The sequence below is a fragment of the Saimiri boliviensis genome, chromosome 7 (genome assembly GCF_048565385.1).
Source record: "Saimiri boliviensis isolate mSaiBol1 chromosome 7, mSaiBol1.pri, whole genome shotgun sequence".
In the NCBI taxonomy this organism is placed as follows: Eukaryota; Metazoa; Chordata; class Mammalia; order Primates; family Cebidae; genus Saimiri; species Saimiri boliviensis.
In genome coordinates this window covers 24,100,163-24,123,555 of record NC_133455.1, presented here as the reverse complement: position 1 = coordinate 24,123,555, position 23,393 = coordinate 24,100,163, and the positions used below count along the sequence as shown (strand labels likewise).

At 46.4% G+C, this 23,393-nt stretch overlaps 1 protein-coding gene across 7 annotated transcripts in view; it reads left to right on the top strand.

The window, feature by feature from the left end:
• Positions 1–23,393, top strand: part of ACACB (acetyl-CoA carboxylase beta) — a 157,158-nt gene that overhangs the window by 24,445 nt on the left and 109,320 nt on the right. The window contains exon 1 of one of the 7 annotated variants that reach the window (XM_039471840.2): positions 11,414–11,700. The exons of 5 other annotated variants lie outside the window; for them this stretch is intronic. In XM_039471840.2, coding sequence (XP_039327774.2) covers positions 11,654–11,700 — 47 coding nt within the window. In that variant the 5' untranslated portion in view covers positions 11,414–11,653. One more of the 7 variants, XM_074402269.1, reaches the window with a different exon arrangement.

Sequence of the window (23,393 nt, the reverse complement as noted above, 5' to 3'; positions counted from 1 at the left end):
CGAGACCAGCCTGGACAACATGGCAAAACCCCATCTCTATTAAAAAAATATATAAAAATTAGCCGGTTGTGGTGGTATGCACTATAGTCCCAGCTACTAGGGAGGCTGAGGCGGGAGAATCACTTAAGCTCAGGAGGCAGAGGCTGCAGTGAGCTGAGATTGTGCCACTGCACTCCAGCCTGGGCAACAGAGACAGATCTGTCTCAAAAAAAGAAGAAAAAAAAAGAGGAAGCTACACCAGACTCCTGAGGTGTGACCTGTGGCCCTAAAGCTCACTGACATCCGTGTAGTTCTTTTGACCCCAGTCTTTGTGCTGTTTTAGAGTTGAGGATTTAGAATTTTAGCACTCAGGGGCAATGTTGGTGGTTCTGCTGGTGCCTCCTGAGATGCTGGCGTTTCCTCAAGGAACGATCCCAGCCCCAGAATCAGGGGCCTCTGGCAGAGGAGACCCATGTGTGTTTGTTGTTTCTAATGAACTATAGTGAGAATCCCACATCAAAGAATCTTCAGGGAGTCAGGCCTTGCACATGTGTGCTATTGCCTGGTGCCTCTGGTGGTTGGCTGGATGAACAAATTATGTCAAAACCTGAGTGTTCCAGCCTGTTGGAAACAACATATATCAAAATGAGGCTGAGGCCTGGTGCAGTGGCTCATGCATTTGGGGAGACTGAGGTGGGAGGATCCCTTGAGCCCAGGAGTTTGAGAGCAGCCTGGGTGATATAATGAGACTCTGCCTCTACAAAAATTAAAAAAAATAAAACCAGGCCAGGCTCGGTGGCTCATACCTGTAATCCTAGCACTTTGGGAGGCTGAGGTGGGGATTGCCTGAGCTCAGGAGTTCGAGACCAGCCTGGGCAACATGGTGAAATCCCGTCTCTACTAAAATACAAAAAAATTAGCCAGGCATGGTGGTGCGCTCCTGTAGCCCCAGCTACTTAGGAGGCTGAAGTGGGATAACCGCCTGAACCCAGAAGGCAGAGGTTGCAGTGAGCCGAGATCACGCCACTGCACTCCAGCTTGGGCAACAGAGTGAGACTTTGTCTCAAAAAATATATAAACAAAATAAAGTAAGGCTGAGCATTCTATTATCTTGTAGAGCAGGCGTCCCCAAACTAGGGCCCACGGGCCGTATGAGGCCTCCTGAGGCCATTTTTCCAGCCCCCCGCCGCACTTCAGGAAGGGGCACCTCTTTCATTGGTGGTCAGTGAGAGGAGCACAGTATGTGGCGGCCCTCCAACGGTCTGAGGGACAGTGAACTGGCCGCCTGTGTAAAAAGTTTGGGGACGCCTGGTGTAGAGCTTTTGGCTTTAGATTTTGGCATCTTTGGGACCCTTGGTGGCCTGGTGTTTGCTGGTTATCCATTGACTCTTCTGCACACACACAGGCAGGGAAGTGATACCTCTTCCCTGGTGTCCACAGGTCAACACCCAAGCAGATTTGGGTGTGGACCATGGAGGATGGTGTCAAAAGACAAAATCACAGCAAATTTAGTTTAAAACTTGAATTGAATTTTATTTACAATCCTAAAATCAGGCAGCACCTCATCCTATAAAATAGAATGGGTGTTCCGAAGAGCTGAGCAGAGTGGCGCTCGGCTTTATAGACAGGACAGGGCTGAAGGAAGCAGAAACAAGGGACAAAGACCAGCTTCACAGTTTCAAAGTGACTTTCCTTATAGGGTTAAAACAGACGCAACTTTCTTATCATGTTCACTCAGGCAAACTGGACCCCTTCTGATTGGTTGCTATGAGTCTCCTGGTTTTTGGAAAACTGGTCAGTTTCAAAGTTCAGACTGATTACAAGGCAATTAGCCAGGAGTGATTTGTCTGGGTTTGGTCTGTTGGGGCTGAGCGCAGGAGCTCAGTCCAAAACCATGGGCTCCCAAACATTAAATTTTTGTGTTAGTTTTTTAAGTTTAAGGGTGCAAGAACAGTTTTGTTACTTGGATATGTTTCCTAGCAGCGAAGCCTGGGCTTTTCCTGTAGCCATTGCTTGCATCGTGTACGTTGTATCTATTCGGTAATATCTCATTCCTTACCCGCTTCCACCCTGCTACCTTTCCGAATCTGCAGTGTCTATTATTCCACTCTTTATGTCCATGCGTACGCTTTATCTAGCTCCACTTGCAAGTGAGAACAAACATAGATTATATTTAAGGGCAGTGTGTGCAGGCCGGCCAGCCTACTGCCTGTAACCAGCTGGATGGAGCATTGGGAAAGAAAGCTTGACCCCAAAAAGGTAAATACATGAACAAAAATCCCGGTTAGTTGAATCCAGAAAGCTCCTTCTAAAAAATATCATTTTTCTTGAGGCCAGGCACAGTGCCTCACATCTGTAATCCCAGCACTTCGGGAGGCTGAGATGGGTGGATCACTTAAGCTTAGGAGTTTGAGACCAGCCTGGCCAGCATGGGGAAACCCTGTCTCTGCTAAAAAAACAAAAACTACAAAAAAAAAAAAAAAAACTACAAAAATTGGCCAAGCACGGTGGCAGGTGTCTGTAATCCCAGCTATTCAGGAGGTGGAGGTAGGAGAATCACTTGAACCCGGGATGCAGAGGTTGCATAAGCTGAGACTGCACCACTGCACTCTAGTCTGGCTGACAGAGTGAGACTCTGACTAAAAAAAAAAATTACTTTTCTTGCTAAGTTGCTAAATAATCTGTACCTTTGGACAAATCTTCTGTTTGAGGTCCTGTTGCTGCAAAATGGAAGCAGCAGCTAGAGGTTTAAGCTAGTCCTTCCAGGTGGGATCCAACCCTTGCCCCATTTCCAAGACAGACAACTAAGGCCTGGGAGAAGAGGCCAGAGTTCAAGGTTATTTGAGGGTTCTGACTCACGTGGAGACCACAGTGAAGAAGTGACTTGTATCTGTGGATCTGCCTCTGCTCTCTGCAGTTTCCTTGGGCAGTCATTTCACTGCTGCTCTGCCCTGGAAGGCCACTTCCTACGTTCATGTCTTCCTGCCAGGCCAGGAGCTGGGAGACTGAAAAGGCACTGATGGAAGCTGCTTGTGTTAAGTCTGTGGTTTGGGAGGAAGCTCTTTCCAAAGCAGTCGTCAAGGGGCCTTCTCCTTCCTGCGGTGCGCTTCGCATCCCAGAACTCTCACAATTGCGTTCCTGTTCTAGGACTTCGCACTGGCTGTTCCCTCTGAACTGAAACACTCTTTCTCCCAACCCCTGAACCCCGACCTCCCAGCATGGCCAGCTTCACAGGCATGCCCTGTGCTTCAGTGGACCCCACGCTTGTCTTGACGCTCTGTTGTCGCCATCTTGAAATTCTTTTTTGTTTTTGAAAGACAATCTTGTTCCGATACCCAGGCTGGAGTGCAGAGCGTGGTCATGGCTCACTGCAGCCTTGCCTTCCTGGGCTCAAATGATCCTCCCATCTCAGCCTCCCAAGTAGCTAGGACTACAGGCATGTGCCGCCACACCTGGCTGATTTTTTCATTTTTAATAAAGATGAGGTTTTGCCATTTTGCTCAGGCTGGTCAGAAACTCAGGAGCTCAAGCAATCTACCCACCTTGGCCTCCCAAAGTGCTGGGATTACAGGCATAAGCCACTGTACCCAGCCCCAAATTCTTAATAATTTTGTGTTTTCACTTTGCACTGGGTCCTGCAAATTCTGTAGCCGGTCCTGTCTCTACTACTAACTCTTTGCCCATCAGATTCACTTCCTCAAAGGGCCTTCCCTGTCCCCTTCTCACCTTTAAAATATCCACGACCCAACCATTTTCGGTATCTTCATCAATCACTCTATTTTGTTGTATTTGCAACATTTAATCATTTCTTGAGATTATGTTTTTTTGTTTTTTGGGTTTTTTTTGGATACAGAGTCTCTCTCTGTCACCCAGGCTGGAGTACTGTGGTGCAATCTCGGCTCACTGCAGCCTCCACCCCATAGGCTCCAGCAATCCCCTCGCGTGAGCCTCCTGAGTAGCTGGGACTATAGGCATGCATGACCATGCCCAGCTATTGTTTATTTTTTAAATGTTTTTAATTTTTAGTAGAGACTGGCTTTTACCATGTTGGCCAGGCTGCTTTCGAATTCCTGAGCTCAAGCAATCCACCCACCTCGGCCTCCCAAAGTGCTGGGATTGCAGGTGTGAGCCTCCACAGCTGGCCCTAAAAGATTATATCTTTTATTTTTTTTCTAATTATCTACTTGGTTATTACCTGTCTCTCTATACTGGACAGTAAGTTCCTTAAAGGCAGGGCCATATTTATAGTGGTCTCTTTTTCCCCACTGCCAAGGCTGGTGCTGGCTCCCGGTAGGCTTTGAATATCTGCTAAATGCATGAACAAAGTGAGCTGCAATAAGCTTGCCAAAGACGGAATTCTCCATTTCAGGGGAATGCAAAACATGTGATGAATGATTATGGGAATGGATGAATGAATGAGTAAATGGATGAATGAATGGATGGATTATTTAATGAATGAATTAACAGATGAATAGGCATTTTATAGTTGTTGCTCTTTAGCAGCAATAAATTTTTGTTCTCATAAAATTCTTTCTGCGTGTATCTTGTGACTTTGGAGACTAGTTCTGGGGTGACACTCCAATTTTAAATTTTTCTTCTGTCTTTGATAGGATTATGCAAACTCAGCCTTTCTCTCCTTTTTCCCACCTGGGAAGGGCTGGCTGAGAATATGGATCCAATGACCTTGTGCTGTCCGTTAAGCTCTCTCCTCCCAGTTCCTCCCCTTTGGGTTCATCTCAGGGCGGGGATTAGAACTTGGCCTTTCCTTGGACTTGGAAACAGTCCCCAAGGGTTGGAATTCCCATGCAACACTTCGAAACAGGGCTAATGAGAACATTATATGATGTGGCAAAATCGCTGCTTGCGTGCTCTGAAATGAAGGTTATAAAAGCCTCCTGTTCCGTGCGATCTCATTTTGTTGGACAAGCAGCGTGTGGTTAGTGTATAGTGGGCCTATGGTAAGATACCAGGTTCAAAGCCACTTCTTCCTAGCTTGTACCCCTACGACCATGACCCTATGGGGAGCACATGTGGACTGAATGGAATGGGATAGGTTCAGGACTGCTGAGATTGCAGCTGGAATTCTGAAACTTAAAGTTACGAAACTCAAGTTCATAAATTAGTGGTGAACTCATTTAGTAGCAAAACCTGTCCTGAATTGATGTGAAGTTATTTATAGTGATTATTTATCCTATTCTGCTGCTGAAATATTAATGTGATAATGTGGAACAGAAAGTTTTACCTTTGTAAAAACAATTTCCAAGTTCCAAAGCACATCAGTCCCTGGGAGTTTCAGATAAGGGATTAGGGACTATATATAACATGCTTAGAACAGTTTCTGGCATAGAATAAGCACAAAAAATGCTTCTGCTTAATAAATGTGCCCAATAAATGTGTGTGTGTGTTTGTGTGTGTGTGCAAATAATCATTGTTTTTTGTGGTATGATGAGTGATTTAAATTTTCTTCTATATTTTCTAATTTTCTACTCTAAATATCATTTTATAATGCATTTTAACAATGTCTAATAATAAAGCAGTCTATAAATATTGGGAGAAAAGTAAATCGTCTAATTTCCTAGATAGGAAGCTGAAGCCCAGAGAGACTCCAGGCCTCCCAGCAAGATAAGCAGAGGCCCAGAGTACCATTTGAACCCAAATCCTTGTTAGATGTGAATGTGAAATCAGTCAGCAAACTGCCTATATTAGTGTCACTGCCTAACCTTCCCCTGGGGATCAGAGGCTTGGGCTCCAGGACAGGCACCTCCGACCTCCTCCTAACTTGTGGGAAGGGTCTAGAGATGGGTAGTTTATGGGCAACCTTTAAATTGTATGAGCTTGAGGACATCACCACCTTTTTAGGGGCCAGACTGGACACTCTGAGGTTCTTTGTGGCTCTATCAGTTGGTGGCTTTGTTCCTTTATATGTGGAGGAACAGACAGCATGGAGGGGGCTGGGAGATAGGGAAAGAGAGTAGCTGGAAAATGGAGGGAAAGTTTGTTAATTTACCGGGAGGCTGAAATGGGAGGATTGTTTGAGCCCATGAGTTTGAGACTGCAGTGAGCTGTGACTGTGCTGCTGTACCAGCCTGAACAACAGAGCAAGACCCTATCTCTCTTAATAAAATTTTTTATTTAGAACCACTTTCTCCTTGGTAAATGACTGCAGATGTCTGGGTTCTAGGCAAGAGAGAGTTTGCGTTATGGGGTGAGATGGTCGGGTGGGGAAGCCAAGGCTTGTCCCATCCATTTGTTGGCCCAGGAACAGTTATTGCAACCCTGCTGGGTGCCAGGCACTCCGTTGGCACTACGGATGCAAAGATGGTGAGATACAGCCTCTGCGTTTAGGGAGGCCAGGGCAAGGGGGGTGACAGCCCACGGGCCAGGGCATTCCCCATCAGTTTTATAGAAAGAGCTGTGGAATAGTTAAGAGCACGCATGTGGGAGGCTGAGGCTGGAGGCTGGTGTACTGGCTCTTCCATCCAGCCATTATGTGACTTGGGGTCAAGTTCTGTGACTTTCTGTGCCTCAGTGTCCTCTAAAATGAAGTTATAGTGTTACCTCCGTCACAGGGCTGGAATCAGTCTTCACTGAGTTGCTGTGAGCATAGCACTTAAAGTAGCACCCACGATGCAATCACCGTCATTAGACCCAGCGCACAGCGACACAGTAAGGGCCCGGGACCCACAAACAGGTCTGAATTCAGACCTCTCTTGTTACCTCTCTGAGCTGCCACTTCCTGCTCTCTTGAGGCGGGATAATACTAGTGCCTACCTTAGAAGATTGTTGAGATTGAGTGGGAGCAAGTGCCGGGAGTGGAAGGCCCAGAGGTGGTTCAGTAGCCATTAGTTGGGTGGGCTTCTCCCAAAGTTCTTTCCTGTGCTCATGATTATTCCCAAGCCCTGGCTGGACTTACAACTTGAAAGTGTAGTAACCTGTGTCCACAGAGGAGGAAGAGGGTTGAAAAGGCAGGTGAAGTGCCCCGATAAAAGGATAAAGTCCAAAACAGCACACGGGTGCTGAAGGGCTCCTTCCTGCTACCGTTCATGACCATGTTGGGATCATTGAGGTAAGAACGGTTTAGCAAGGCAGATCTCAGATCCCCGGATGGCGAATGAGGCTCTGTAGGGTCTGGACATGTGGAGGGCCCCCCGACCAGGCGAAGGTAGGTGAAAGAATACCAGGAAAGGGAGGTGACACCAGGGACCTGGCATTGCCCCCCTCTCCCAGCTTTTTGTTCATCATCCCCGTCCACACCTCTTCGCATCAGCTCCAAGTGATGAGCAGGTCAGAAAACTAAATTGTCTATAAATATTTTTATCTGCCCCTGAGTGAAATGTCAAGGATCTTTCTGTAATGTTTTATTTAGTTATTTATTGACTTATGAAGGGGCTAGCAGAAACTCTCTTTTCAAGTCTCTTTAGCTCCTAAAATGTTTTCTTTCTTTCTTTTTTTGAGATGGAGTCTTTCTCTGTTGCCCAGGCTAGGGTGCAGTGGCGCGATTTTGGCTCACTACAACCTCTGCCTCCTGGGTCCCGGTTCAAGCAATTCTGCTGCCTCAGCCCCCCCGAGTAGCTGGCATTACAGGCATGTGCCACCATGCCCAGCTAATTTTTGTATTTTTAGTAGAGACAGGGTGTCACCATGTTGGCCAGGCTGGTCTTGAACTCCTGAACTTGTGATCTGCCCACCTCCCAAAATGCTGGGATTATAGGTGTGAGCCACTGCGCCCAGCCTCCTAAAATGTTTTCTAGGAGCATGGGGGAAAGAGGATCCCTGTCTTTGAGTTGCTGTATTTGTGGATTGGATACAGAAGCTAGGAGAGACTATGAAGTTCATACAAGGTACAGAGCAGCTAACCATTCATACTTACCCCTCCCCCTTAAACAGCATTGCCCTGTTTTAGAAAAATCATTCGCTTCTGCTCTATACGTCATGTAACAGTTCCCCCCTGCCTTATATATTGAAAGGGATTATATCATTTCGTTTTTCTGCAAAAGCAAAGACAAATTATATGTGGGTAATTTTATAGATGAGGAAGTGGAGAGGAGGGATTTGCTTAAGCTCATCCTTGAAGGAAAGGACACGTTCAAGCTCGTCATGGCACAGTCTTTCCACCACGCTGTTAGTCACTGCGTGTGTATCATCTTACTGATTTCGTGTGTGTGTTGTTCATTTGACCTGGGTTTTCCCTCTGTAATACCAGCAAGTAAAACTGAGCTTCTAGTAAGTCTGAGAGGAAGGGCTTAATGCATGAGACAGCAGCTACCGCCGTGCTTGAACTGTTTCATCAAAAAACACAACCGTGGGTGTTTGTATAAAGGTGGTGGTGTGCTTGGAGGTGGATATTAGGTTGCTGCAAAAGTAATCGCGGTTTTTGCAATCACTTTTAATGGCAGAAACTGCAATTATTTTTGCACTAACCAAATATTACTCATTTCTTTCCGTCTTTTATTCCCTAATAATGCAATTAGAGACAAATGCAAGGTCATGATCACTATGATGAAATGCCGAACCCACCCATCTAAGTGAAATCCCTTGATTGAGACCCTGGGTCATGTTGAGATGGGTAAGGCTGTCTTTCAGGCTGCATTAGCAGAGAAGTGAGAAAAATCTGTACAATGTTTAAATAGCGTTGGGGTTTTTGCAATAGAGAATAATAATCTAGAGCAATGCAGGTATGCTGGTAAGTGGTTCTCTTCTGCACGATCCTAACTGACTTTGAGTAGGGTAGAGGGGTTTCGAACCATCTTCATTTCTTGATTTTCATTGCTTTCCCTATTTTGAGATGGTTACATTTACACTAGGGACATTTGGAGGAAAAATACTTGTTGGTTTTGGTTTGAAATTTAAAAAATTGGGGTAAAGTAGGTTTCTTTTTTGGAGGAGGTGAAGACAAGGCCACGAACATCTTCCTAGAAACTTGAAGAACTGAGAATTTTGTTTACCTGTTTTTTCCTTAAACCCGTTGTTGAAATGTTATTTAATATATGGTTAGAGCATAGCTATCCACTGCTTTCAGGCAAGGCTGCCTAAACAAGGGCCAAGGGTGTTTATGTTATGGCCAAGTACTTGGCGACCCCTGGAAATGTGGCCTTGCCTGTGCCTTTTCTTTTCTTTTTTTTTCTTTAACTTTTTTCTTTTTTTTTTTCTTTGAGAAAGGGTCTCGCTCTATTGCCTAGGCTGGAGTGCAGTGGGATCATGGCTCACTGCAGCCTTGGCTATCTGGGCTCAGGTAATCCTCCCACCTCAGCTTCCTGAGTAGCTGGAATTACAGGCATGCACCACCATGCCAGCTAATTTTTATATTTTTACTAGAGATAGGATTTCACTATGTTGGCCAGGTTGGTCTTGAACTGCTGGCCTCAAGTAATCTGCCTGCCTCAGCCTCCCAAAGTGCTGGGATTACAGGCATGAGGCACTGCATCCGGCCTGCCTGTGAAGTGACTTTTTAACTGTATTTTAAAATTTGTTTTCATTTTTCTTTTTTTCTTTTTTGAGACAGAGTCTCACACTGTTGCCCAGCCTGAAATGCAGTGGCCCAATCTCAGCTCACTGCAACCTCTGCCTCCCAACTAACCATTCATACTTAGCTTCAATTACTTGAGGCTGAGGCAGGTTCAAGGAATTCTCCTGCCTCAGCCTCCAGAGTAGCTGGGACTTCAGGTGCCCGCCGCCACACCCAGCTACTTTTTGTAGTTTTAGTAGAGACAGAGTTTCACCGTGTTGGCCAGGCTGGTCTTGAACTCCTGACCTCAAGCGATCTACCCACCTCAGCCACCCAAAATACTGGGATTACAGGCATAAGCCACCATGCCCAGCCTGTTTTCATGATTCCGATACATTATATTTTTACACATTTATAGAATATATGTAAAATTTTGTTACATGCATAGAATGCATAATGATTTTAGGGACCAAGGGAAAAACTTCTGCTTTGCCCTCTGAAGTTTTGCTGAAAAATTAACTTGTAAAGGCAGATTAGTTGGAGAAAAGGTACACAGATTTAATTAATGGGTACACTGGGAGAACCGCAGAGTGATTACCCAGGAAGGGAATTTACTTGCCGGCATTTACATTCTTTTTGGTTTGTTTGGTATGAAAGTAGGATACCTTTATTATTACTGCGGTGTCTTCTAGGAAGTGTTTTGGTTCTTTGTATTTATTTTAATATTACTTAAAGAAGCATTCATTCGTTTGTTTTTTATTTTTTGAGATGGAGTCTCACTCTGTCATCCAGGCTGGAGTGCAGTGGCGCCATCTCGGCTCACTTCAACCTCCGCCTCACAGCTTCAAGTGATTCTCTCACCTCAGCTTCCCAAGTAGCTGGGACTAAAGGTGTGCACACCACGCCTGGCTAATTTTTGTACTTTTAGTAGAGACAGGGTGTCACCATGTTGGCCAGGCTGGTCTCAAACTCCTGACCTCAAGTGATCTGCCTGCCTCAGCCTCCCAATTGCTGGGATTACAGGCATGAGCCTCCAGGCCTGGCCTCATTCATTTATTCTAACTTCAATCAGTGTGTCTGCGTTCAAGACTCTGGGTTCTGGCACTTCAGATAACATGCATCTCTGGGCCTCAGTTTCTTCATCTGTATTATGGGGATTAAAAACAATAAGATTAGGCCGGGCGCGGTGGCTCACGCCTGTAATCCCAGCACTTTGGGAGGCCGAGGCGGGTGGATCACGAGGTCAAGAGATCGAGACCATCCTGGTCAACATGGTGAAACCCCATCTCTACTAAAAATACAAAAAATTAGCTGGGCATGGTGGCGCATGCCCGTAATCCCAGCTACTCAGGAGGCTGAGGCAGGAGAATTGCCTGAACCCAGGAGGCAGAGGTTGCGGTGAGCCGAGATCGCGCCATTGCAGTCCAGCCTGGGTAACAAGAGCAAAACTCCATCTCAAAAAAAAAAAAAGATTGCCACGAGGATTAAGTGAGATCACCGGGCTGCTGGGGTCTTCCCTGTCCTGAAGGCACTCGCTTTAGTAGCGGACCCAGGTGGTGCAAAATGCCTCTAGAAGCACACTGGGTGATCGCGCAGCCACCTGTCCCTGGGAGTGGAGGTGAAAAGATGAGCAAAACCAGGAGTTTGGAAAATAAAAGCTGACTTGACAAAAGGGACTTTTAACGAGCACAGTGGCGACCTCTGCGTCACATTTTAAACTTCCCGTGTTTCCACCGTTTCCCTATCGTGTGTGTATTCCAGCATAGCAATTGCTGCCAATATATAGGGGTGTGCCACCCTAGAACTCTTCTGCAATCGGGGAGCTGGAGAGCAAAGCAGAAGGGAGACTTTAAAAAAAAAAAAAATCTCCGCATCTGTCTTTGGCTGCCCAAGGTCAGCTGCGGGTCCGCGATAGGCCAGGCCGGGGGCGGGGCTCTGTCCGGAAGGCGGAGACCTCCTGGGGCGGGGTCGGTGTGGGGGCGGGGCACAGGCCCGGGACACTTGCGCGCGGGGCGCATTTCGGGATGGAGCAAGCGCAGGGCGAAGTTGGGCGCCAGCCGGCTGCTGCAGAACCCCGCCCGCGGCGCTCTAGGACCGCATCTCGGCCTCCTAGTCGCGACCTGGCTATCCTGCTGGGCCCCGGGCCTCGAGTCGGCTTCAGGCAGTTAAGGGGTGCTCGCATTGCACCCCTGCGGGAGCGCGGTGGAATTGGCCGGCGGGGTGGTCAACATGAGTCCTGCCAAGTGCAGGGTCTATTTCCCTGATCGCGAAGTAAAGTAAGTAAGCCTGCAATTGAAATGACCGTGATCTTTTACAAACTTATGCAGTCTTCCCTCCCCCTGAAGTCAAGCTGTCTGTCCTCTTAGCACCACCCTTTACCCCCACCCCCACCCAAAGAAACGCGAGTTTTGAGTTTGGCTGCTGGGAGATGGTGCCCGCCTTGGAAACTCTAGCTGGCCTTGGCGGGAAGGGAGGAAGGAGGCTGGACTTGGGGGTGATGTTGCTTGGAGGAGGGCCCTCCGGAGCACAGAGGTGCCTAAAGATCAGCCCGTTGGCAGGGGCACCCCTGCCCCGCTTTCCCTCCTTCGCCTCCAGAAGGGTGATGAAAGGCAGGTCTTTTTGAAGCTGAAGCCTTGGCGAATTGACTTGAACCTGAGCAGGCATCTCATGTAGGGTCATTTTCTTAGCAGATTAGCGTAGGCATCTCAGTGCCTGAGTGCTCTGTAGTTCTAGCAACTTGGTTTTGTTTGTTTTCTTTTTTGTCTTCATTTTACTGCACTTAAAAAAATTACCAAAGTGATGTTATGTCTGTTGTTGACAAATCAGAAAATTATAGATAAGCAAAAAGAGGAACAAAAATGACCCATAATTCCACCCGATTATCTTTGTTTACAGTTGTATATTCTTCAGCTTTTTTTTTCTAGTGCAGATATGTTTTAATTTATAAACTTGAATCATGCAGAAAATTCTGTAACTCACTTTTTTTTTTCTTTTGAGACGGGGTTTCCCTCTGTTGCCCAGGTTGGAGTGCAGTGGCATGATCTCAGCTCACTGCAGACTTCACCTCCTGGGTTCAATCGATTCTCCTGCCTCAGCCTCCTGAGTAGCTGGGATTACAGGTGCGTGCCACCATGCTCAGCTAATTTTTGTATTTTTAGTAGAGACTAAAATCTGGGGTTTCACCATATTGATCAAGCTGGTTTAGAACTCCTGACCTCAGATGATCTGCCCTCCTCGGCCTCCCAAAGTGCTGGGATTACAGGTATGAGCCACTGTGCCCGGCCTCTGTAACTCACTTTTTCACTCAGCATTAAGTATTCTTCTACCACTGGGCTCAGCAAACTATGACCTGCTGCCTGTTTTGGTATGGCCTGCAAGCAGAGAATGGTTTTTTCATGTTTAAGTGATTGAAAAAAAAAATCAAAAGAAGATTGTTTTGTGACATGTGAAGATTACCTGGAATTCAAATTTCAGTGTGTACAAATAAAGTTTTATTGGAATGCAGCCATGCTCATTGATTTGTGATTTATGCCTAGTTTATGACTGCTTTTGTACCTTACTGGAGGATTTGAGTGGCAGGACAGAGATTGACCGGTAATATCTAAAGTATATACTGTCTGACCCTTGACAGAAAATGTTTGCCAATCACTGCCTACAGCATACTTTTACTGGAGTCACAGTGTTCCTTTAAATGGGTGCACCTTAAAATGTCTGAATAATCCTGGCCAGGCAGGGTGGTGCAAGCCTATAGTCCCGAATACTCAGGAGGCTAAGGAGGGAGGATGCTTTTGCCCAGGAGTTGGAGGCTGCACTGTGCTGTGATCATTCCTGTGAATAGCCAGTGCACTCTAGTCTGGGCAGCATTGCAAGACCCCATCTCTGAAAAAAAAATGTGGCCAGGTGCGGTGGCTCATGCCTATAATCCCAGCACTTTGGGTGGCCAAGGCAGGAGGATTGCTTGAACTCAGGAGTTCGAGACCTGCTTGGGCAATATAGTGAGACTCCCATCTCTACCACAAAAAAAATTAACTGAGCATGGTGGTGCATGCCTGGAGTTTTAGCTACTTGAAAGACTAAGGCATGAGGATTGCTTTAGCTTGGGAGATTGAGGCTGTAGTGAGCAACGATTGTGCTACTGCACTCCAGCCTGAGCAACAGTGAGATCCTGTCTCTTAAACAGTTTAAGTAATCCCCTATAAGTAGGAAGAATTTATAAACTTGAATCATGCAGAAAATTCTGTAACAGATATTCAGACTGTTTCTCCTTTTTTTTTTTTTTTTTTTTTTTGCTATTATCAACAGCATAGTGAGGAATACCCTTGTAATCTCTGCAACCATCCTTAGGATATGTTTACCTGGTCCATAAACACCCATGCACACCTCCCATGCATAAGGCCTTCATCTGGTAGCAAATGTTTGGGAACCATGACCTCTGTTCTCCAGGAACTTGATCCACTGGGGAAGCCAGATGTCTTCTCAGTAACTCCAATTCAAGACTGATGGGTGCAACCCACTACCCATCATTCATGGCTACTACCATTCATTGGGTGCTTTCAGTATGCCAGGCCAAGTGCTTTGTAAGTATGGCCCCATGTCATCTTCAGAATACCACTGTGGGGCACAGAGAGGAGGCTGTTGTACCCATTTCACAAACCACTACAAAACTCACAAGAATTTGGAATTGTCCCAGCAAGTCCAGGACATAGGGATCCCCTATGTATAGTAATATGGACATGCCTTTTTGGGGGACCACATCATTCCTCTCTTAGCTTAAAGTTAGACTTGCTGAAAAGATGGATTTGGACCATCCAACTTTACCACCGAGCTTTGTGATCTTCTGGAGTAGGTACCATCAATCAAGCCTTGGAACCTCTGTTTCCCCATCTGTCTAAGGGACTACCCCTCATAGGCCTTTCTAGAGTTGTTGTTGTTATTATTATTATTATCAATATTTATTGATTTATTTTGAGACGGAGTTTCGCTTGTTACCCAGGCTGGAGTGCAATGGCGCGATCTCGGCTCACCACAACCTCTGCCTCCTGGGTTAAGGCAATTCTCCTGCTTCAGCCTTCTGAGTAGCTGGGATTACAGGCACATGCCACCATGCCCAGCTAATTTTTTGTATTTTTAGTAGAGATGGGGTTTCACCATGTTGACCAGGATGGTCTCTATCTCTTGACCTCGTGATCCACCCGCCTTGGCCTCCCAAAGTGCTGGGATTACAGGCGTGAGCCACCGCGCCCGGCCCTGTTGTTGTTGTTGTTGTTATTATTATTGTTATTATTATTATTATTATTATTATTTGAGACAGGTTCTTGCTCTGTTGCCCAGACTGGAGTACAGTGGCATGATCATGGCTCATTATAGCCTCAAGCCCCCGGGTTCAAGCAGTCCTCCCACCTCAGCCTTCAAGTAGTGGGACCACAGGCATGTACAACCACACCCAGCTAATTTTTGTATTTTTTGGAGAGATGTGGTTTCGCCATGTTTCCTAGGCTGATCTGAAACTCTTGAGCTAAGCAATCCGCACTACTCAGCCACTCGAAGTGCTGGGATTACAGGCGTGAGCCACCAGGCCCGGCTCGTTCTTGGTTCATTGAGACTCTGTGTGGAAGTTGCTGGTCTTGACTACTGCCCTGGGTCAGCACGAACATTGACACAAACTAATAAGTAAAGACAGAGTTCAGTTGTGAAGGAGCCCTCTGGAGTTGGGAGGCATTTGGGATCTTGTCCTGAAGGCGTGGGCCATCTAAGAAGCCAGAACTCCTAAGTCGGTGAGGTCACAAATGATGCCTGATTTTCCTTGGCATGTGAATGGAGTCAGAGTTCAGAGAGGAGAGAAAAGAGTGTGGATCAGAGTACAGAAGGGCTTGAAATAAAGGATGAGGAGGCAGAAGTTGTTGTTGTTGTTTTTGAGATGGAGCTTTGCTTTTGTTACCCAGGCTGGAATGCAATGGCGTGTGATCTTGGTTCACCGCAACCTCCGCCTCCTGGATTCAGGCGATTCTCCTGCCTCAGCCTCCTGAGTAGCTGGGATTACAGGCACACGCCACCATGCCCAGCTAATTTTTTTGTATTTTTAGTAGAGATGGGGTTTCACCATGTTGACCAGGATGGTCTCTATCTCTTGACCTCGTGATCCACCCGTCTCGGCCTCCCAAAGTGCTGGGATTACAGGCGTGAGCCACCGCGCCCATCAGAAGTTGTTTTTTTAATGAGTCTCATTTCACTGCCATGCAATTCTGCTCTGAAAGGCCAGCTTCCTGCATGCAAATATTGGCTATAGATCTATCAGGGTTTTCACTCTTGGCTGCACATTAGAATTTCCTGGTGGGGGAATTTTGAAAAATCTAGATGTCTGGGACCACCACCTCTACCCACTAGAGATGCCTGAGACCCCCACCTCTGCCCCCTAGAGATGCTGGTGGGACTCCGACATCAGAGTCTTGTAAAGTTCCTCATGTCAGCGTTGAAAACTCGTGCCTAGCTCGGGGTCAGCAGACTGCTGTTGTAAACAGCCAGACAGTAAATATTTCTGCCTGTGGCCGTGCAGTCTCTTATAACCACTCAACTCTGCTGTTTCCTGCACTAGCAGCCATAGCTATGTAACTGAATAGGCCCAGCTGTGTTTCAATCAGACATTATTTATGGATGAGGAAATTGAAAGTTCATATAACTTTCACGTATCATAAAACAGGATTATTTTTATTTGTTTTTGATGATTTAAAAATGTTGGTTGGGCATAGTGGCTCATGTCTATAGTCCTAGCACTTTAGGAGGCCAAGACAGGTGGGTTGCTTGAGGAGTTTGAGACCAGCCTGGGCAACATGACGAAACCCCGTCTCTACAAAAATGAAACAATTAGTTGGGCATGGTGGTGTACGCCTGTAGTCCCAGCACCTCAGGAGGCTGAGGTGGGAGGATTGCTTGAATCCAGGAGTTTGAGGCTGCAGTGAACTATCATTACACCACTGCACTCCAGCCTGGGCAACAAGAGCAAAACTCCATCTCAAAAAAATAATAATACAAAAATTAGCAGGGCATAGTGACATACACCTGCAGTCCCAGCTACTCTGGAAGCAGAGGCAGGAGAATTGCTTGAACCTGGGACGTGGAGGTTGCAGTGAGCCAAGATCTTGCCACTGGACTCCAGCCTGGGCGACAGAAGGAGACTCCGTCTCAAAACAAACGAAAGAAAACACAAAACAATTTTTAAAAGTTAAAACCACTCTTAGCTTGTGGTAGATACAAAAAAAGGTGGCAGACTGGATTTGACCCATGGGTCCTAGTTTGCCCACCCCCTCCTCCCCCCCGGCCTAGCCAAGGTGGTCATCCCAGGAGGTACTGATGGGGCAGGTGGCATGAGAAATTTCCGAGGGTCTGTTTCCGGAGAGTGTGGTGGTGTGCTGTTTGAATGATATCAGCCTTTACTGGGCTACACAGTGTTCTTTCTTGCTTTCTTGTTTGGAAGTGAGTAGCTACAGCATTGCCTGGCTCAGAATCAGCTCTCAGCAGTGCCAGTGGCTGTTACCATCTCTATTTTATAGAAGAAAAGAGAGCGGAAGGAATTGAAGCTCTGGTTAATGCCGGAACCCTAGCCTAAGAGCCCGCCCTGGGTTATCCTGCAGAGGCACAAGGTAACTAAAGTGTTGCTAGCTATTTACTTTAGCTAGGCCCAGGGAGAAGCTGTTAATTTCAGCCTGTGAGGAAACTGAGGCACAGAGTGTTGAAGTAACTTACCCAGAGTAGATTCTGGCTTCGAAGCCTAGGAGGATGGCTGCAGTCTATGAGAGTTTCTAAACTGCAGCTGTGTTGACACTTGGGGCTGTCCCATGCATTGTAGGGCATTGAGCAGCATCTCTGGTCTCCACCCACTAGATGCCAGCAGCACGTCCCCCAAGTTGTGACAGCCAAAAATATCTCCAGGTATTGCTCCCTGGGAAGCAAAATTTCCCCTCAAATTTTCCTGGGGAGCAAAATTTAAGAACTCAGGGCCATGTGTGGTGGCTCATGCCTATTATCCCAGCACTTTGGGAGGCCGAGGTAGGCAGATCACCTGAGGTAAGGAGTTTGAGACCAGCCTGGCCAACGTGGTGAAACCTAAATATATAAAATTTATACTATATATATATATAAATTAGCTGGGCATGGTTGCGGGTGCCTATATCCCAGCTAGTTGGGAGGGTGAGGCAGGAGAATCGCTTGAACCCAGGAGGCAGATGTTGCAGTGAGCTGAGATGGTGCCACTTCACTCCAGCCTGGGTGACAGAGCTAGACTCAAAAAAAAAGAACTCAGCGTTATACCTGTTTGCCTCTTATTTGCGAGACAATGTAAGAGGCCATATGTGTAATACATATATTAAAAGTCCAATTAATAGAGGTGCTTCCATTTGTCTCAGATTGTCTTTCTGCCTTGAAGTTAGATTCTGAGTTCAGATAGAGCTGGATTAGAAACAGGGCTCTGCCACTTGCCAGCTGTCTAACTGGAGGTAAATGGTCCTCTCTGAACCTCGGTTTCCTCATCGTGACCTGGAGATGACAGCCTCCTCCATATAGGGCTGTGGAGATTCACTGAGAAACCACCTGTACCCAGTCCATGGTGGGCAATTCGAGAATGTTTATTTCCTCCATTCTCAATACTATTCTGCCTGGTCTTGTGCTCCAGCAGCTGACTGTATTTGGTGTTTGGCTGACACCTCTGTTGTTGATTGTATCTGAAGTCATTTCCAAAGTCACCTTGAAACATTTCAGCTCTCACCCTTGCCCTGCTGTATAAGGACAGGACTTCCCACTGGATAAAGGCATGGCACTTAGGAGGATCCTCCTTCAGTGGGAGCAAATGCTGGCTGAAGGTCAGCCCTCTACAGCCAGTGTTGGTTGGCTTCCAGCCTTTTCAAAAAGAATTAAAATAGCCACTTGCCTGGAGACTGAGTCCGGCAGCTTTGTGTCTTCGCTTGCCTAGCCTGCGGTAATGGGCTTGTGGCCTGCCTGATGGAGGGGCTCTGTCACCAGTTTTGAAATCAATATGGTGGCCCAGAATTTGTTTTTGTCCCCTAGGCCACAAAATGAAGTTTTTCATTGTTGTGCTTTAGGTCAGATTGCTAGCGTTTTAATGTTTGTGTGTGTACAAATGGGATGTTTCAGACTTTCTGAAGCGGAAGGATCAAGGCAGCCAGTCAGGGAAGGTCGTGGACAGAATGAAGAGTGGCTGTGGGTGGGAATGCCAATCAGTAAACCTTTATGGAAAATAGTCTGGAGAGTTCTCAAGGAACTAAAAATAGATCTGCCAGTCTCACCAGCAATCCCACTACTGGGTATGTACACGAAGGAAAAGAAATCGCTAGGTCAGATTCTCTTTTCATTGGGAGAATCTTAACATGATTGGTTGAAAACAATAAAATTAGCATGGAGGCTGGGCGCAATGGCTCATGCCTGTCATCCCAGCACTTTGGGAGGCTGAGGTAGGTGGATCACTTGAGGTCAGGAGTTTGATACCAGCCTGGCCAACATGGTGAAACCCCGTCTCTACTAAAAATACAAAAATTAGCTGGACATGGTGTCGGGCACCTGTAATCCTACTTGCTCGGGAGGCTGAGGCAGGAGAGTTGCTTGAACCTGGGAGGTGGAGGTTGCAGTGAGCCGAGATCATGCCACTGCACTCCAGCCCGGGCGACAGAGCCAGACTCCGTCTCAAAAAATAAAAAAAAATTAAAAAATAAAACAAATCATTATATCAAAAAGACACCTGCACTTGGATAGTTATCACAGCACTATTCACAGTAGCAAAGATATGGAATCTACCCAAGTGTCCATCGACAGATGATTAGATAAAGAAAATTTGGTGGATATATATGTATATATGATTTTTTAGTGGCTCAGTAGTATTCCTGTGTGTGTGTGTGTGTGTGTGTGTGTGTGTGTATGTATATATATGTACATGTAATATCTATATATATACATATATAGAAATAGATACATGTACATATATACACGTATCTGTGTGTATTTATAGATACGTATGTATGTGTGTGTGTGTACATGTACATATATATACACACACACCAGGGAATACTACTATGCCACAAAAAAGAATGACATCATGTCTTTTGCAGCAACATGGATGGAACTGGAGGACATTCTTTTTTTATTTAATTTTATTATTATATTAAATAATTAAAGCTTACGAGACTGCCTAATTTTTGAATTTTTGTTAGGGATGGGGTTTTGCCATGTTGCTCAGGCTGGTCTCCAACTCCTGGGTTCAAGCAGTCCACCTGCCTCAGCCTCCCGAAGTGCTGGGATTATAGGTGCGAGCCACGGCACCCGGCTGAGGCCATCATCTTAAACGAAATAACTCAGCCAAATACCACATGTTCTTACCGTGAGAGCTGGTGTGTACACTTGGATGTAGAGTGTGGAACAACAGACAGTGGAGATTTGGAAGGGTGGCGGGGTGGGAAGAGTGGGATGAAATACTACCTCGTGGATTCTGGGTATAGTGTTTGATCGATGGTTATACTTCATCACTACGGAATATATCCCGGTAACAAAACAGCACTTGTACCCTCTAAATGTATACAAAAAAGAATGGGGAGCGTGGATCGGTAGGGAGCGGGCCATGGGCTTCATGGAGCCTGGAGCAGATGAGCGGCCCGCTGCTCTTCCTGGTTAGGTGAGGAGATCAGCAGTATCACTGCATTGAGTGATAATATAGCACTTAACTACGCACCGACACCATCTTTTACTCTCTAGGTCTTGACTTATTTCATCCTCAGAACCTTATTTACCCTTTATTTCTATGTCTTGACTTATGAATGAAGTTGTGTTATTATCCCCGTTTTACAGATGGGGAAACTGAGTTCTTTGCCCAAGGGATACTGGAATGGCTGTAGCTTTGGGTGTTCCTGTTAAAAAATGAATAGCCTTTTTCCTTTTGAAAATAACACATCATGCAGAAAATTTTTAAAAACATAGCAAACAGATAATGGCTGTTAATATTTTAGCATTTTTTCTCCTAGATCAGGAATCTGTCTGCAAATGATATCCCTTGGGTTGCATTTGACTCTTTTTGTAAATAAATAAAATTCTCCTTTTTTTTTTTTTTTTTTTTTTTTTGAGGTAGAGTTTCACTCTGTTTCCTAGGCTGAAGTGCAGTGGCATGATCTTGGCTCACTACAACCTCTACCTCCCGGGTTCAAGTGATTCTTGTGCCTAGCCTCCCGAGTAGCCATGTGGCAGACTATGGTCTTACAGAAGGCTTTTCTTATGGAGACCTGTATTGATCATAGACTTGTACAGCACCCACTATTTCTTTCATGTCCCATGAAAGGGAAGGCCTAGTGTGGTGAGAAGACTTGCCAAGTGACTCCCTTTGCCTGGCTGGGCCTCGGTTGCCTGTCTGTAAAATGGAATTCCTCTTTGCTGTCTAATTCTTTGCTTCTGACTTTGCTCTTCACTGTCTAGACAGCAGATGGTGGCATGCTGGTGGTGGTGTTTGAGGTTAGTCAGTTTCTCACCCTACCTTTTGTACCTCTGGACCCCTCAGCCCAGCACTCTCAAGATGCTTGATAACCCAGTTGCTAGACATACCTCTGGGTGGTTCACCTCTGACTTCATTCCTGGTAGATGGATCCCAGCCTGGCTATCCCACTGCCAGCTTAAGAGAGTCAGCTGAATGTGCATGCCTGATTCGGCTTCTATCAAAACTCCAGCAAACAACAGCAGTAGCAACCCATCTATCTAGAAGAGCAGAAGGAGAGATTAGCATCAACCTTTTACTTATTAAAAAAAAAATTATATATATATATGTACATATATATGTACATATATGTATATGTACACACACACACACACACACACACACACACACACCCCTAGGCTGGAGTGCAGTGGTGCGATCTCAGCTCACTGCAACCTCTGCCCCCTCGGTTCAAGTGATTCTCGTACCTCAGCCTCCCAAGTAGAGAGGACTACAAGCATGTGTCACCATGTGTAGCTACTTTCTGTATTTTTTTAGTTGGAATGGGGTTTCAACATGTTGGCCAAACCGGTCTCAAACTCTTGACCTTAAGTGATCAGCCCATCTTGGCCTCCCAAAGTGCTGGGATTTCAGGCGTGAACCACTGTGCTCAGCCTAGCATCAACTGTTTAGAAGCTGGAAAGTAGATGAATGACTGGTCACTGGCTTAAGGCTTAAGCAGTGAGGAAAGTTGGGGACCCCTGCCCATCTGCACCACAGAACCCCCAAAAGGCATGGTGGCTGGTAGCAAGGGATGCCTCTGGAGCTGAGGGGTAAGGAGGGGTGGAAGACTGCCAGGTGCCCTCCCCTGTCTCCTGTGTGGGGGCTGTCTACTAGGACCCCTACAGAAGGCAGGCAGTTCAAAGGGACATGTAGAGGGTCTTGGGACAGGGGAAGGACAGGCACAGTTGAGGGCATGGGGCTTGTATCCCATATCAAAAGGTAAGGGTCTGTATAGGCACTGATGCTCAGACCTTCGCCATCGCCCCACTCCCACCGCCCTGGGGCTCCTGGCTGACCTTTACTGTCCAGGCAGAAGACTGGAAAACTTCTCCCTGGGGAATCTGGCCAGCAGGAAAGACACTGAAGATACTGACTCCGGGGATTCCCAGCACACAGCCCCTCCCACCGAACCCTACATTGAGCTCAGGGTTAACCACGTCCACCACAGTCTCAGAGATTCTCTTCTCACTTGTAGTCACAAGGCTGGAACCAAGGCGTCCCTAATTTTGGGGTCCAGTTTATTTTTCTTTTCTTTTTTTTTTTTCTGAGTTGGCGTTTTGCTCTTGTTGGCCAGGCTGGAGTGCAATGATGCAATCAATCTCAGCTGACTGCAACCTCCTCCTCCCGGGTTCAAGCGATTCTCTCCTGCCTCAGCCTCCCTAGTAGTGGGGATTATAGGTAGGTGCCATCATGCCCGGCTAATTTTTTGTATTTTTAGTAGACACAGGATTTCGCCATCTTGGCCAGGCTGGTCTTGAACTCCTGACCTCAGGTGATTCATCTTCCTCGGCCTCCCAAAGTGTTGGGATTACAGACGTGAGCCACCGTGTCCAGCCCTGAGGTTCATTTTCTCACATGGAAGTCAAGGTCCAAACGAGCAGATGCTGGAAGCTTGGAAGAAACAGAAACCACAGTGGAGAAGAGAACTTTAAAAAGCTCTAGTGAATATCCTCACTGAGGTCGGACAGGATGTCGCTGTCACAGGAAGGAGATGCTATAACAAAGGCAACATTTGCAGGCCAGAAACAAGCTCGTAGACATTCAAAAGATGAGAGCAGAAATGAAGAACTCCATTGAATGGTCGGAAGATGAGGCTGAGAAAATCAACCAGAGAGTAGAACAAGAAAGAGAATAGGAGAGGGGAAAAATACATAAACCAGTAGGCCAGTGTAGGAATTTCAACATCCAAATAAGAGGACTTGGCAAAAGCATAGAGAAAAAAGAGGCAAGGACATCATCAAGGAAGTATTTTTGTTGTTGTTGATTTTTGAGACGGAGTTTTTACTGCCCAGGCTGGAGTGCAGTGGCACAATCTCGGCTCTCTGGAACCTCCGCTTCCTGGGTTCCAGTGATTCTCCTGCCTCGGCTTCCCGAGTAGCTGGGATTACAGACACACACGTCTGGCTAATTTTTGTGTTTTTAGTAGAGACAGCGTTTCACCATGTTGGCCAAGCTGGTCTTGAACTCCTGACCTCAAGTGATCTGCCTACCTCAGCCTCCAAAAGTGCTGGGATTACAGGTGTGACCCACCGTGTTCAACCTATCAGGAAGTATTTGAAGACAAATTCCTAGGATAAGAGTTTCCAGGTTGAGAAGGCCTGAGAGGTGTGCAGCCTCATTGGTAGAAGCAGACACATACCTGAGCCCATCACTGTGAACTTGAAGAGTTCTGGGGACAGAGGAAATCTCCTATAAGCATCTGAATATGAAAAAACAGGTCCCCTACAA